The sequence below is a fragment of the Pogona vitticeps genome, chromosome 1 (assembly GCF_051106095.1).
Source record: "Pogona vitticeps strain Pit_001003342236 chromosome 1, PviZW2.1, whole genome shotgun sequence".
Classification (NCBI taxonomy): Eukaryota; Metazoa; Chordata; class Lepidosauria; order Squamata; family Agamidae; genus Pogona; species Pogona vitticeps.
In genome coordinates this window covers 96,568,710-96,585,610 of record NC_135783.1, presented here as the reverse complement: position 1 = coordinate 96,585,610, position 16,901 = coordinate 96,568,710, and the positions used below count along the sequence as shown (strand labels likewise).

The 16,901-nt window shown below is 39.4% G+C and overlaps 1 protein-coding gene across 3 annotated transcripts in view; it reads left to right on the top strand.

Moving 5' to 3' along the window:
- AFG1L (AFG1 like ATPase) overlaps positions 1 to 16,901 on the top strand; it is an 81,865-nt gene that overhangs the window by 48,235 nt on the left and 16,729 nt on the right. For all 3 annotated transcript variants that reach the window (XM_072998132.2, XM_020801349.3, XM_072998126.2), the window contains exons 9-11: positions 869 to 939; positions 1,196 to 1,296; positions 12,324 to 12,464. In XM_072998132.2, coding sequence (XP_072854233.2) covers positions 869 to 939; positions 1,196 to 1,296; positions 12,324 to 12,464 — 313 coding nt within the window. The remainder of the gene's footprint in view (positions 1 to 868; positions 940 to 1,195; positions 1,297 to 12,323; positions 12,465 to 16,901) is intronic.

Sequence of the window (16,901 nt, the reverse complement as noted above, 5' to 3'; positions counted from 1 at the left end):
ATGCAATTTTCCCTCTTTAATCAGAAACTGGGGGAAAGAAGCACTGAAAAAGCCATTGTAAACCACCTGGTGACTTATAATGAGAGCTGAAATGTTTCTGTGACTTCATAGTCCTCATGGCTGGTAACTGTTTCAGGACCTGACAGGGAACCAGTATTGGATGGAAGATTTGATGTGTTTATTGATCACTCCAAAATTAATTCAAGAAGCATATGGGAGTATTTCAAAGATGATGAAATCATATATATCTATATGCTTATTTACACATAAACCTGATGAAATAAATGAAATGTATCCATGGTTTGAAAATGGGTGGAGGGGGGTTTGATTACTCTCCCATCCAGTTATGCAGTCGGGGGGATTCTGAGAGTTGTAGTCTAAAAAACTGAACCTTTTCACTCTCTGGCTGTATCTGTGTCAAATTGTTTTTCTGTCTCACAATTTCTTTTTCATTCTCTATCTCTTTTTTCTGTTTAATTCCAAAGGATTACTATTCAAAAGCTTGACAGCCTTTGCCTCTTTATTGTTATTTTGTCTAGAAGATGCAGAGAGAAGCTTGTCTTCTCATATACACATATAGCAGAGATGACCTTGCCTTGCCCACATTGCCTCATTAACTGGATCAACTTGAAACACTGACGTCTTTCAATGTATGTAAATGGAACAGAATCATCTACCTGAGACTTCATGTCCTCTGCTTTTAAGTGCCTTCTAAATCTAATGTTTGTGTTTACAACACAGCATCCTGTATTCCCTCTTTCCTCTTGTTTTTTTCCTGGTGGGCAAAAAGCTAAGAAAGCTCAGGCAGCTGTTTGATGTTGGCTTCAAGTGTTATTAATTTCATATTCTATTATTCTTTTCACTGTAGCACAAGTGAAGCTGATGTGGAGGCTGTCATGGATAAGTTGTTTGATGAGCTGGCTCAAAAACAAAATGATTGTACGTAAGTTAATTTCTCTTGAAAGAGAATACATTTAGAACACAATGCCCAATCTCCACTGACCAATTAATAAGTTCCACTGCTGTATATGGGTTGATGCCACACTCAAGTGGCAGTCATTGTATCAGCATTTTGTCTAATTTATGTGTTGAATCATGTGCTATTATTCATCAAGCTATGCATTTCCTATCTGTAAGAGATGGGTTTTATAGTAATTATCCAGACAAGATTGAGTCTTTGTTCATGTTCCCATAGTAACTAGACCAAGGATTTTAAAAGTACAAGGCAGAGGGCTGAGAGTGAATAAAGCGTGTGGAACCATTGCAGACTTCACATTTGAAGAGCTGTGTGACAGAGTGAGTACCCCGTCAAGACTAGATCTGTTGGGCTTTTCAGGCTTTTTCTTCTGTTTTTATCCTATCCCAGCTCCAGATAAGCATTCAGATCTTTGAGTTCACCGCAGCAACAATAACAATCACAGCAATCAAAGTAACAAAACTTGAATTGCAGAGTATAAATGTAAATAGTGAACAAATAGAAAAGCATGGCATAAGAACTTTATCTTCAAAGTAAAGTAATTTATTTGCTGAAGTATAATTCTGGAGTACACTTATGTATTCATTATTAAAAGTAATTAATATTTAGATTTTTTTTAAACTGTTGCTCACTTGAGTAAAAAACAACTATCGTTCCAGATCAAACTAAAAGCCCACCTAATGTAGCACTTTATTGGATGTTAGAAGCTCAGATGTGGGGTTTGAAAAACTTCCATTTCCTTTTGCATTTCAAGTATTTTGACAATTTTGGCAAATACAGGACAAGGTTTTCCATCTTACTCCCATAATGGATTTTCAGTCTTCCTGCTTTTTTCTCTTGCCTTTCAATAACGGCTTTGGTAGAATCTCATTTAAATACCTTGAAAATAGCCTTCCACACAAGAACTCACAGGCTTTCCTAGGACATATATCACTATGCTGTCTCTGAGACTGAGGGGATGTTATTGCTCTATGAATCTTTCCATCCAAATCTGAGCTGAAAATGTAAAGTTGTCAGTAACGTACCTTATTGAAGAAGCATCGAAAAGCTTACTTTTATGTCTGCTCAGCTGTCATGGTTTTTATAGGTAGAGTTTATTAAAAGACTGTAGTAGATAATTCAGTATAAAGTGGACCTTTAAGTTTTATAATAGCAAGTGGTATAATCTAAAAATGTGTTCTTGGTTTCTCTAGAATGTAGTGATCTCTAACAGTCTCATCCTGCTGGGAATGTTAATTGCTTCAGCAGTGGGGATATAATTAGCATGAAAGATTACAAAACACATTAGATGACAGAAAAAATACCAAAAGTTGTTCAAAACAATATGTGTCTGCAACTCTAGTTTCATTTCTTTGACCCTGGGGAAGTTCCTCATGATGCTAGCTCATTTCATCTTTTCAAAATACTCATTAAAGATCATTTCCCCTTCACATTTCTCATAACTAAAAATACATCCATGGTTTCTACTTCTGATTTTTATTTATGAAGGCCATCATACTACAATGCAATGTCCATAAAATTACGGAATAGAAGACCATTCATTTTCATGAAATATCATAAGCAAATGACACAGTATGTTTCGTACGTGGGCTGGAAAAGTACCTCATGTTGAAAACTGGCATTTGCTTAACTGGGATAAATGTCACTATATACATAACTGAAGCACACCATGACAAATCTTCATACTGGAAAGAACATTCTCCTTTCTCAAAAGAGTAAATCTATTACTGTAGTTCATGCTGTTTTTCAAGTTCATGAAGAATTTTTCAGTTTTAACATTGGCTATATTTTGGCTGCATTTGGCTGTCATATTAACTATAGTTTTGCACAATTGTGAAGTAGCTGCAGCAAGCATTCAACTCATGTGCTCCCTCATCTCTTCTCCCCTGAATAGCTGGGTTGCGTATGGAAACTACCACTTTTACTGACCCAAAGTCAATTGTTTTGCCCCAACTTTAAACTGTGATTAATCATAATTAAAGTCTGTTGAAAATGGTAGCTTCATATCTCATAGTTAATGTTAACCAGTTAGTAGATTGAGATTAAACTACAAACCCAATTAATTGTAAACAATTTGTTCATTATTTAAAGTGTTCTATTACTTTTCAAGGAAAAGTTTTTGCAACGCAAGTGTAACTTTATATCTTTTATGTGCTACAAATACATTTTAAATACAGTGGTGCCTCGCACAGCGAGGTTAATCTGTTCCGGATTAACCCTCGCTGTGTGAAACATCGCTGTACGGAAAGAAAAAAGCCATTGGAATGCATTAAACTTAGATTTACTCACCGTACAGCGATGTTCCTCTATGGCTGGCAGCCATTTTCGCGCCCTCCCCTCGCTTAACGAGGGCGCGAAAACGCTGCGCGTGGCCATTTTGGGGCTTCCGGCGGCCATTTTGTAGCCGCGGAACAGCTGATCGGTGGGGTCGCAAAGCGAACCGCTTACCGCCCTTCACTCTGCGATTTTCGCCCATTGGGGCTGTCGCTCTGCGATCGCATTAGCGATCGAAAAAACGTCACCGTAGAGCGAATTCATCGCTCTACGGGGCGTTTGTTGTGCGAGGCACCACTGTATATCACAGTACTTCTGCAACATTTACCATAAATTTAGGGCACGTCCAAATTAAGTATTTGCCTCCATAAAAGTACCTGTTGCTGATCCTTTTGGTATTTCCCCCACCATTTTGGTGATATTTTCCCCACCATTCAGTAACACAAACTCTATCCAATATGATCTGTGCCTTTTCCTCATATATGTCCATGCTTATTGGTTGTTCCTGAGAGAATGCTTTTTCTTGGCCTGTGATTTATTCTGGAATGCAAAGTTTTGTGCTACAGCATTTCCTGTGGAAAGTTCACTTCTGCATAAGAACCTTTAGACTGGAATTTTTTAAATTAGCATTTTATCAAAAGTCATGGGAAATATCCAGCAATGAAGGCAGGGTTTCAACAATCTCTGGAAGCAAAATGGTTTCCGGAGATGTGGCTCTTTGAAGTTCAAAGTGGATGTGAATTTTGGTAAGCCCCATGACTTTATCAGGAGAAACTCTGGACATGCTCTCTGACAAGCAATCTTATACTTTATCTAGGATCAGAACTGAATATAAATACTCTCACAGCATGTGTGTTAGTGCATATATTCTTTAGCCTGGTAACACCTAAATCATAATATTAATGGGCTTTTACTATGGATTCAACTAGCTATTATACTGTAGTGGGTCCTTAGAGCAAAGCATCAGCAGAAGGCATTTTGTGATTGTCACAGAACAGTGGTCAGCATAGCTTTATGGAACCCCAGTCTATCCAGTACCTTACTTGGAGGGCCTTGCAGCCTAAAGTATCAAGGGGGTAGTCCACTGCATGCTTGCCTGCATTGATATTTGACATAGCAGGAGAACAGTTGGAGAGAATCTTCAGAGGGTCTACTCAGGTGTGTCTGAATTAGAAAGAGACTCAGAGTGAAACATCAGATGGGGAGTCTCTCTGGAGAAGGTTCTCGGAGGACTCCTCAGAGAGATCTGCTGGGCAGTATGAACAACCTTATCTGGGGTGAGAAGAGGACTGACCTCTCATCTACCATCTAAGTTAAAACTCATGGGAGGACCAGCTCCAAATCCTATCAATTTGCATTTATAGCAAATACTTCAGCATGGCATACTTGTTAGTGCAATTGTTGTTATTTTATTTTATTTATTTGTATGCTGTCTTTCTAAAGATAAGAGGGACCCCAGCGGCTCACAATATTAAAAGAATAGAATTAGAAACATAGTAAGTTAAACATTAAAAAAAAGAATTAAACTATACACTAATTAAAATACAATTGAATACTTAAAATCAAGTAAACACTTAAAACTATCCTAACTTTAAAATGGCATTCAGTGACTTAATTGTGATTGTTAAAAGGCTGCCTGAACAGATGGGTCTTCATCTGTCAGTGAAAAGGAACGGGGGCCAACTTGATCTCCCAGGGGAGAGTATTCCATACCCTGAGAGCTGTCACAGAGAAGGCCCTGTCTCGTGTACCCCTTAACTGTGCTGGGAAGGGGAGGGCCTGATGACCTTAAATGCCAAGAAGGCTCATATGGGGAGATATGGTCCTTCAGGTAGCCTCAACCTAAGCCATATAGGGTATTATAGGTAATGACCAATACAGTGGTGCCTTGCAAGACAAAAGTAATTTGTTCCACGAGTAGCGTCATATTGCAAAATTTTTGTCTTGCAAAAGTGCGGTTTCCCATAGGCATTCCTATGGGAAACCTTGCAAGATGAATGAATTATTATCGTCTTGCGAGGCATCACTCTTGCAGGGAAAAATTGTCTTACGAAGCACGGCCATAGAAAAAGCCGTCTTGCGAGTCACCACAACAATCGCAAAATGCTTTCGTCTTGCGAGTTTTTCGTCCGGTGAGGCATTCGTCTTGCAAGGCACCGCTGTATTTTGGATTAGGATTGGGGTGTAAATTTTACTTACAGTGGTGCCCCCAATTACGGGTGCCCAGTTTAACGATGAATCCGCATAGCAATGGTTTTTTTGCAATCGTTTTTGCGATCGCATTGCAATGTTTTAAATGGTAAAACATCGCTTTGCGATGATCGGTAAGCTGTTTCGCTTACCAATTTTCGCATAGCGATGTTTTTAGAACAGCTGATTGGCGGTTCCAAAATGGCCACCGGGTAAAAAAAAATGGCCACCCGCAGTGTTTTCGCGCCCATTCCTCACTTACCGGGCAGCGAAAATAGCAGCCATATGGAGGATTTTCGCATAACGGTGAGTTTTTTGCCCATGTGTTTTAATGCATTCCTATGGGCTTTTTTGTTCCACATAGCAACGAAGCCACATAGCAACGATTTTTCCGGAACGGATTATCGTCGCTATGCAGGGCACCACTGTATTACAAAATAATTCCTTAACCACTATTGAGCCATAGAAATATTTATAGGGCAGCATTCAGTTGATAGGTCTGTGATGAAGTGGAAGAAATCTACATAGAGAGACTGAAAATGAGAGACTGTTTATAATCTCTACACGCACAAAGATTCACATTTTTTTTTATCCTTAGTCTTCAGTTTAGATTGTCAGTTGTGACCACTTAAGTTATGTCCTAGAAGTATTGGAACCCAAGATGCAAAAAACTGTATACATTAACTGTATGTGTTAATCTGAAGCCATGCAGAAATTTTACATGTGTCATCTGTACAGTTTATTGCATGAGTTCTAGAGAATGGTTAATCTCAGCAACAATATGTAAGAAATTCATTCTGCCTTATATGGACACATTTCTGTTTAATTTCTGTGTGCATTAGCACACCTAGAAGGCTCTAGAAACCCAACATAAACTAACCCAATAAATAATATGCAAGTAAATGTTGATTGCTCACTCATTTATACAGAATATTATTACTTCACCGTCTCTTCTTTGAGCTTCTCGAGCTTCACATTAATGGAAGAATTTCCATTGAATGATTGTATCCATTGCACAGTTTCTTTGTCTATTCCTATCTAATTGTATAACATATAAAAAGTCACTCCATTTCATTGTTTTTTTTCCCTTCAGACCTATTAATCTAGATTCAAAGCCAATAGGTGTGTATATTGCAGATTAATACTGATCTGAAACATAGATGCTGTATAGACCTGCCTTTAATGCTTTAGCATATTACCACCTGTATTTCTGGACTTCATTTTTTTAAAAATACAACTTTTAACCATTTTTATTCATAGCAAATACTGCCCTCTGATGGCAGATTAAACTGTTGAAATAGAATTGAATTTGAATGCTGATTATTCCTCTGCATTGACTAATAGAGAAAAATCTGTTACAAATATTATATTTTTGTAATTGTAACAGATTTTTCTCTAGTAGTCAATTTCAGTACTAAGGAAAACCTCCACCTGTGAAAGAGACACAGGAACACTTAGACATTAAAATATATTAGTTAGTCTTTAAGGGGTCACAACATTTGTCTTCTTTATTTTTTTCTTTTGTTTTTGCCTGATATGGGAACACTTTGTTGTATAAGTGGATCCTCTGATCTACCTAAAAACATCTAATTTTTAAAAATCCTTTGTGTCCTAAAGTGCCTCAGCTATAGGCCTTGGTGAGGAGGGAATGGTCAAATTTATTTTTAGGGATGTTGCTCAGTAGCTGCACAAGTTAGTCATATCTAAAGTTCTACATGGCCAAGGTAATAGTGCTAGTTACACTTCTTGAGTCCTGGATTTTTATTGATTTGATTTATTGCTTTCCCTTTTTCAGGATATACAGTACTTCTAGTAAAGGTATGGCCTGAAAAACAGAGGCCTTTTTCGGCCACTGAAAGTTATCTCTAAGTGGTGATCTGGACCCACCTGTAGTCATGGCTGTACCAACAGTTGTATGAAGAAGATCGTGACTAAACCAACCCATTCACAGATAAAACTGCAGTATCCAGTGATTTTCATAATTGCAAGATCATTTTTCTCAGCTGCTGCAGTTCTTGAAATGCCCATAGCTCCCATTCAGATAGTGTGAAACCCAAATCATATAGATGTGCAAGGAGGGAGACAGAACTAGCACCACCTTCCTCCACTGTTGTTTTCATTAGCTTTCAAAAGAGGAAGGGCAACCTTCTGAAAAGGAGAGCTTCAATTTTATTTGGTGACTCTTCACAAAATTGGACATAATGGAAAATCAGTGTTTTTGATTGTATGGAGGTCTGCCCATATAGAAAGAAGACTTGACTGTCCATGGACATTGCCCTCTATATGTAGTGAGTGATGGAAGTTACAGCAGAGAAGAGTAGGTTATTACATTCCTACTACTCCTCTCACACATTTACCGTTTGCACTTTTTCCCCACAATGGAGCGAAGAAAACAGATTATATTTTCCTGTTTTCTTCTCCTAAAAAATTGGTGCGTCTTATGGAAAGGTGCGTCTTATGGAGCGAAAAATACGGTAATTTAGTCAAGATTTAAAACGCAAGAACAGGATTTGTGTGTCTGTATATCTTCAGAAAAGCTGGTTCACGAGTGTCGCATTCATCATTCGAATAACTGCATTCAGGTGCTTCTTACAAAGCTGATGCATACCATGATGGCATATAACTGGCCTTTGCTTTTATTTGCTAACAGGACTTTTAATTACCAAATATAACCAGAATTAACAAGAAAAGTACACAAGAGCTTAAATTAGGATAACTGCTGAGAGTATTTAAAAGCAAAGCAAAGGTATCATATGTGTTTTCCTAATAATTAAAAATGCGGCTAGCAGTTTCCAGATATGACATTATTTTTCAGCTTCCAAATTCTGTCTTCACATGAAAAATTGTTCAACCAACATCATGTGTATAACTAAATAAATATGTTACTGCTAGAGATACATGGCAAAATCACGGTGATTTGTAAGAGTTTTTAAATATATAGACAAGTCTAAATATTAAAATAATTTGAACTGAGAGAACGATAACTAAACATTTGTTCACTTGGCATTTAAATGGAAAAACAATGGAGTAGACAGCTCAGTCAAGCAGACTAAAGTAGATTAACAGCTTGGCAAGCCTGAACTGTCATGATTGCATTTTGAACTACTAAGACTTTAGTAAATTCCTATAATAATCATTAGCAAGAGAAATCCCCAGAGGTCTTTCACATCATATATCTTTTTAATTATGTGGACAAGACAGAAAGCCAACTCATTAATCAGAAAAGTTAATGTAATATACAACTTGGGAAAGAAGGAGATTGACCCTTTCTTTTTAATTTAAAATATTCTGAAAGTTAAAGTGATGTAAGTTAGTGGTCTAAATTGACCCTGACTGACCTTTACTGTCCAAAATTTGTTTTAACTAAAGTATGGAGGAAAAACCTTTGGGGATAGAAATGAGATTAAGGGAGTGAATGGAGGTGAGATCAAGATAGAGATACAGAAAATACAGCTATCAGTTAAGTGGTGTTTGGGTGACTTCATCTTTTTAAAAAACATGTACCTGCACACAAAATTAATTACAGTGGTGCCTCGCAGAACGAGTGCACCATAGAGCGATGAATTCGCTCTACGGTGACGCTTTTTCGATTGCTAATGCGATCGCAGAGCGATGGCCCCAATGGGCGAAAATTGCAGAGCGAAGGTCGGTAAGCGGTTCGCTTACCGACCTTCGCTTTGCGACCCGCCGATCAGCTGTTCCGCGGCTTCAAAATGGCCGCCGGAACAGCCGAAAGGGCCGGGCGCAGCGTTTTCGCGCCCTTGGTAAGCAAGGGGAGGGCACAAAAACGCTGCCGGAACAGCCAAAATGGCTGCGCGCAGCTTTTTCACGCCCTCCCCTCGCTTACCAAGGGCGCGAAAATGCTGCGCCCGGCCCTTTTGGCTGTTCCGGCGGTCATTTTGGACCCGCCGGACAGCTGATCGCAGCGTTTTCACCCCCTCGTTCAGCGAGGGGAGGGCGCAAAAATGGCTGCGAGCCATTGAAAAACTTCGCTGAACAGTGAGTAAATCAGCCGATTGGAACGCATTAAACTAAGTTTAATGCATTCCAATGGCTTTTTTCTTACCGCTCAGCGATGTTTCACACAGCGAGGCACCACTGTATTGCAGTAGGAAACAATTGTGAAGCTAAAGAGTGCGGTTATAAGAAAGTGGATCTGTGCAAGGCAATCTCATCTGAAACTTGAGATGGAATAACCAATCTAGCAGAATTGCTATTGAGCATTTAAATCAAACAAATCAATTATTTATCATAGTCCAAATTATGTGGCTTCAGAATAATAATTTCTGAAAAGTAGTCATTGAACTGAAAAGGCTGTTGACTGATACGGAAACACTAAACTCTTCAGAAAGATGACATTTTTACAAAAAATTATCCCAACATTACAAATATTGTAGAACCTAGAGTCCTGCTAGTCACATGCTAATTGATCTTCAATAGAAAGGAAAACCTTGAATTCCAGATAGGCTTCAGGTCCTAATCTGACACATTTGAGAAAACAGTTTTTTCCCCACAGCAAATGGAACTGAGATATGCTTTCGCAGAGTAAGCTGGAGTCTAGATGCATGCAGTCCTTTCTGCTACTAATTATAAGGCTGTTGTTCATTATTCATTGCACAATGACTTGGCACACTGTACACAGAGAAGAGCTGTATCTTTATGGCAGAACACAAGATGTGCAGGTATAAAACCTCAGATCAAAATAGATCTAGTGAAACAGATTTCTGAGGGTGTGGCTGGGAAGAGCATTGGGCAGAATCCTTTTTGACTGCTGCAAGTCAGAATAAACAATCCTAGCTAAGTGGGCCAACAAACTTGGTATAAGTCAGCTTCATAGGTTCAGAAGATCTCAAACTTCCCTAGGTATTGAAATGATGGTATTTTTCAAACTGAAAGTATTTTGGTTTCATAAGGCAGTTGAATTTTGGATAATTGGTAGTATCTGCTCAAGCAGGGTTTGTTTGTTTTTTAAGTGCAGGTTGTTTGTTTCTAGGGATTCTCTTCTATTTAAGATCGTAATTGGCATTATCTGTGAAGATGCACAAGCTCTGCTGCCAACAAAATGCTTCCCATGCCAATTTTTGTATGTCCTCAGCGGATGCCTCCAACAAACCTTCACTATGCCTGCAAGAGAACATCAGGGGTGTGATGGGTGGCTGGCAAAGTGGATGTGATGCTTTGGAGAAGCTCTTATGGCAGGGCACATCTTTTCCTATGTGGAGGGTCTGATTAAGGACACTGGAGATTTTCAAAAAATAATATAGCAGAGATCCTCTTTCACAGTGCTGCTATACCTTTATGCAAGGCAAGATGATCTGGTCTTGAAGCCAGTTCAGTAATAACAGGAAATAAAGTATATGTGACCTCCTTTGAAATGAAGCTGATAAATATACTTCATTCTTTCTTTTTTCAGTTTTAGCTTTTGGAATATTACCATAGGTTTCCATTGTCTCTGTTGTACACACATGGGTACTCAAACACCTATTTTCAAAACATATTAGCTGTCCAAATATTCCTTTGCTCAAATAGAATTAGTATAACACAGAATCTAGTCCTGTTTTACAATCTAAAAAGGTTTCCATATTTGGGTCACTTCTTTAAGGCTTGCATATTAGGAATGTCCTTTATTTCTGTACTCTTTGTTGAAATCAATCCTGATCTCTTACCAAAGAGGTAAACCTTCTTAGATGCAATTCAGAGCTTTGCATCTAAAAAGTCCCTATTTTCGTCTGTGAAGGAAAACACTCAGGATGTAAATTAATCCCCTCTGTGCACATGTAGCATTTCCTTGAAAAGCATCTCTGCAGACTGAGCTCAGTATCTACTTCATGCTTTCTAAACTGGAGCAGTGACAGTGGTGATACTTGTTTGACAACTGACATGGGTTTAAGGCTAACTTTGATTGATTGATTGATTTTATTTACTGATTTAGGGTATAGCTGCACTGCAACAGTTTGTGCTGAAGTTGACACAGTTAAAATCTATTCAGTTCTGAGCAACTGCACAACATGAAGCTAATCATGTAGAAGCCCGTACTCTATTCAGTAGCATTCATGGTTAATGTTCAGCCATCAGGGGGTTGTTTATTCTGAACTGATTTCGTTGATATTGCTTTTTTCTGTTGTGTTTGATGTCTGTCTTGGTCCAGACATGGGTATGTCTTAGGGCAGTGGTTCCCAACCTTGGTTCCCCAGATGTTTTTGGACTGCAGCTCCCAGAAATCTAGGCCAACACAGCTAGTGGTGAAGGTTTCTAGGAGCTTTCGTCTAAGAACTTCTGTGGACCCAACGTAGGGAACCATTGTCTTAGGTGTGGTTCGGAACCACAGTGATATCTACATTGGAGTGCTGTATGCCATTACAGTGGATAATCTACCTCGAGCATCTGTTATTCTCTCCTTTTACATTTTTTTCTATTTTGTTTAATATGTATGTCAGGTTTGACATTGTATCGCTTAAGTACTGTAGTGCCAATACTATTTTCTTTTCCTGGTTTGCTTTCTTCTCTTTGGTCTGGCCTGGTGTGGGAAAAATGACTCTAATGGCAATATTTGGGGGTAGGTGGCAAGAAGTACCTGCTTTAGTATTGGTAGGTACTCTATTAGAACAGAAATGAAGAGGACATTGAAGTCCTCATCTTCAATTATTCTCTTATTTTAGAGATGCAAAACTAAATATATATCAATTAATTAGAGTAATTTAAGCTACCTTTAGTCACCAGTTTAACGAATTTATCTCTTTAAAAATACAATCTGATTTTTCTGCAGGCTACAGAGACTAACATAACGAACACAGATTTTGTTACACTGTAATATAAGATAACAATTCAGAATCTGCTGTGTAGCAATCTGTAAGACTCTGATGTGTTAAATTTCTTGTTTCAGCCACTTGGAGCCAGTGATTATTTAGAAATAGCCAAGAACTTTGATCTTGTCTTTGTTCATAACATACCTTTGCTTACCATGGCAAAGAGGACCCAGACTCGACGCTTCATTACTCTCATTGATACTTTCTATGATAAGAAGGTAAGCATTCCTTTTGTAAGTTCTTATAAAGTACTTAAAGTAGTAAGTTCTTATAAAAGTGCATTTTGAATTGTTCTGAAAATTGCTGAGATGAGATTAACGTCTTTTACAACTGATATAACATAATTCTTATGTTTATCAACTGCTCTGGAAACTGCCTACCTAATGAACAAATTATAGAAGAATTGTTCTAATACAATCTAGTTGAAAGCACTAAATCAGCAACATGTGAAAATGACTACTGAAGCTTCCTGTTAATAGTTTAATTACACATTGGCTATCATTGGGCAACACAATAAGCCAGAGAACTGCAAGAATTCTGACTTGTCTGTCACAAAGACTGTACTAGGTTCCAGTAGGAGTGGCTAAGCAGTCCCCCTATACTCCTGCTGCAGATGTTTACTCTGTCATCTGGATGTTGGCTAAACTCCTTCTGGATCTCCTACTTTTCTTCTACATATCACATCTTATGGCTGGTCACCTCCAGCTCATTACTGTTTCAGAACCGAGGAAATTTTGAATCGTGGGAGGTATTTACAGGTCAGAATTACAGGAGCAAAGTACTTACCCAGTTCATCCATTTAAATGGCCACTAGCATCAACATTAGCATTGCAAAGAAAAAGCTGAGTTGGGGCTACCATGCTTCTTCATAACGTCTAGCTTCTCTACTGTTTTATACAAAAAACCAATAGACGTACAATTTGTCAGCTTTTTACCATGTACAGGGCCCCATTCTACATGCCTGCCATTTCTTGGGCCATTTGTACAAAGGATTGACAGGACAATGATTTTCTGCTACATTGTTCTTGCCTATTAGAGACATACAAAAGCTCAAAGCAATCCAACTTGCCTAGTAGTGGTAAGCTCTTGATTGAGTTGGGAAGGAATAGTTTCTCTGACCCTAGTCTTTCTTTGGTCCTCTTTGCACATGATGCTTTTACAAGTATGCCATAGAAATGTCTGAATGTGATAAACCAGAAGTGAGACCCCATCTATTATAAAAGTACAGAGAGCTGGGATTGCGACAGTTCTCCATTCACTCATTCTCTCCTGGGTATTCTTCCTCCAGCAGGTTCTCCTTATTTGGTGGCAATGGGAGGTGGGAGGGATGCAATATGTCAAATGATCTTATAAGGAATAAGGTAACATCTTCAATTCTAAAAAAGGTTATTAAGACAATCAGTGAATGTGTAGGCATCAGTCAATTTTAGCCTTCATGTGATTCTCTGTAGTGCAGGCAAGGACGCCAGCTGTAGTGGAGATACCCTGCCTTCTCAGTATGAGTGCAGGCTCCACAATTCTTTGCCTGGAAGAGGCAGGGCCTCCTCCAATCTCATCAATCTGCTTTCTGCATCAGGGAAAAAACACAGAAAAGTGGAGAAAGAATGAAGAAGTGGGAGCCAAACGGTAATTCATCAATCTTGCAAGCAGTGGTGCGCTATTCCAGCATGCCTGAACTCCACCCACCAATTAGGCTGATGCTCCATTCTGCCCTTAGGCAGAATTGAGACCTCAGATAGACCGGCCTAGCCTAGTAGTTCTCACTGATGACTTCAGTGAGAGCTCTCCCATCTGCAAGGACAGGCCCTGTGTACCCCCTAGTCTGTTTTTCTACCCACCTCATGTTCCTAAGGGTGAGGTTCTCCTCACAGTTGGAGAAGCAGACACATCCACCTCAACAAGAGCCCACTTAGCCTCCAGTAGACGGGTGAGAGAATATTCTTGAAGGAAGGAGTCAATTCATTGGTAAGTTCCTTTTGAGACTATAGCAAGGCCATTTTATCTTCTCCCAATGGAGGAAAAGGTGATGCCACCACTCAACGCTCCTGGAAAGGGGCAGGGAGAGCCACATAAACTTAACAGCCTTTCCTTGTGGTCATAAGAGAAAACAGGGGCCCCTAGTAAACAATGTTTTGCCAAGGTCTCTTTCTTCTCCAGGCCACCTTTTTCCTCCTTAGCATCCAGCAGAGAAGAAGAGAAGTTTGTCGAAAAGATTAAGAAAAGCCACCCCAAAATAGACTTTTTGTGTTTACTGAAATTGTGCTACACCTTCTGGAAACACACATCCTAGAGGCAAGCATAGAACCTCAACCACTCAGAAGAGTGGAGGAGGGTTAGGCTTGCCAAATCCTAGCAGCACACTGATATGGTAAAACTGCCATTCCCCAAGAGGAGATCATGTACAAGGAGTGGGCTAAACCAATCATTGGCCAACTGCCAGTGTCAAAAATGTTGTAAGCTTCAGCTTGACACCATGCAGGCCTTCACAGTTGCCAGAATCAGTGACCCAATAGCAGGTTTCACTTCTAGGGCACTACTCACATCTGAGTCCATTTGGTTTCCTGCAGAGATGGCACTAATAGCATTGGCTGAGGAATCTGCTATAACGGCCTTGAGAGCTAACAACTCTTAAGATGATGGCCAAAATCCTTTTGTGTAGCTATGCAAATGGCTTATGTTTTGGAGGAATTTATTTCAAGCTAAGAAATCACTGTAGCCATTATCAACTGGAATTGCATCCTGAGTTGTATGGCTCAGCACACAACTGATAATGTCTATGGTGATTTCAGAAATTAGGGCAACAATTTTGTCTTCCCAAACATTACATTGTTGATGCTACACCACTGTAACTAGGTAAGAGGATTTAGGCCAAAGTCACTATCTGCTTGTCAACCTGTTTCTTGTGCTCAATGAGGCCCACGTAGTAAAGGCTGCTAGACAGCTGACAATGGAATCATACTAAATAGTTGCTACTGACTCAAATGTGCTTTTGACAAGATGAAATATCTGACTATGAAAGTGGAATGTGAACATAAAGGTGAAATCCAGTCTGGCTAGTGTTCCATTTATTGGTGAGCAATTATTTGATGATTTACTTTGAAAAAGTGGTTATGAAGACCTGAGACGAGAGGCTTTCCCTACCTGATAGGGGGGGAGAAGGAGATCAAGGAACTGAAGAAATGGTGCATATATTCCTTGAATCACTGTCCTAGACAACCAGAAGGAGTGGACTTTTTGTCAGCTTTGAGAGCTAACTGACAAAGCTAGTACTAAGCCTCCAACACAAATAATGCTGCTTGCCACCTTCACTGGACAAACTACAGAAAACATCAATTCATGTTTCAGGATTCAGTTCAGGGGGCACATTTCTACTTAAGGATCCTTCAGATCTGATTCCATGTTTTCAAGCTAGAGATCTCACAGAACTACAGTCAGCAGAAAAACTGCATTGCCAGACAAGGTGCAGAGGTTTCTGAGATGATGGACTAACCTCTGCACATTGAGCTTGAGCACAGCTCCTTTCAGGATCCCTAACATATCACCCTGACAACAACCACCTGACTCAGGATGGGTGGTGTCTATGAAAATCTGCACATGCAACAACTGTGGTCTAAGAAGAAGCACCAGTCCAGTGTGATCACACTCAAACTCAGAGTGATCGGCTTTTCCATGTGTTAGTTTGCTCCAGTGCTGAAGGGGAAGCATTCATCTTCCAGGAGCTGGAACCTGAGCTTATGGACTTTATATTAGCTTGGTAGTCCAAGGAGCTTTTGTATGCCTTCCTTACCATTTATTCCTAAGCATGTCAGAGATAAAGAGGTGGATTGCATCAAGATGGCTCAGAAGGCCTGACTTATCAGTCTGGTGCCTCTGCCAATCAACAAAACCCTCACACTACCTACAAGATTCTACTTGCTCAGCCCAATCTGGCATAAGAACCCTGAGTTCTCATGTTGAACACCAGAAGGTTGAATAGGAAGTGCTAACCAAACATGTCTACTCATCTTGAGTATTGCATACTCTCCTTGTTTGTAAACAAAACCTATGGCCAGACCAGAAAAACCTTCCTAGAGTCATACCACATGAAAAGGAAGAAACCCCTTAGGTGTCAGGGGTGTGTCAGAAATGTTTAAAGAATATCATTTGTTCTCAAGAGACAAGTATCAGCCTTAGCTTGTATACTAAGGTACATTAATAGAGTCTCCCTGGCCTTACATGTGCATTTGAGGTGATTTTTAATGATAGCTGTTTTAATCAGTCCCTTTCTAGTACTCAGGCACTATATCTAAACCTGAACACAGTACTGAAGATCCTAAACAAGCATCCCTTTGAGCCACTAAGGGTGCCTTCCCATAGAATACTTTAAAAAACCAGCTTCATTCTCATACCATCCACAAGAAGGGTTTCAGAATTAGATGCTTTATCTAACGAACAGGGTTAGAAATAGGGGTATTCATATACAAATACAGTGGTGCCTTGCTTAACGATGTTAATTGGTTCCCAAAAAAACATCGCTATGGTAAAACATCGCTAAGCGAAACACCATTTCCCATAGGAATGCATTGAAAACCGGTTAATCCGTTCCAATGGGAATGGATTACCGTCCTTAAGCGAAAATCCCCATAGGAAACATTGCTAAGCAATACAATGTTTCC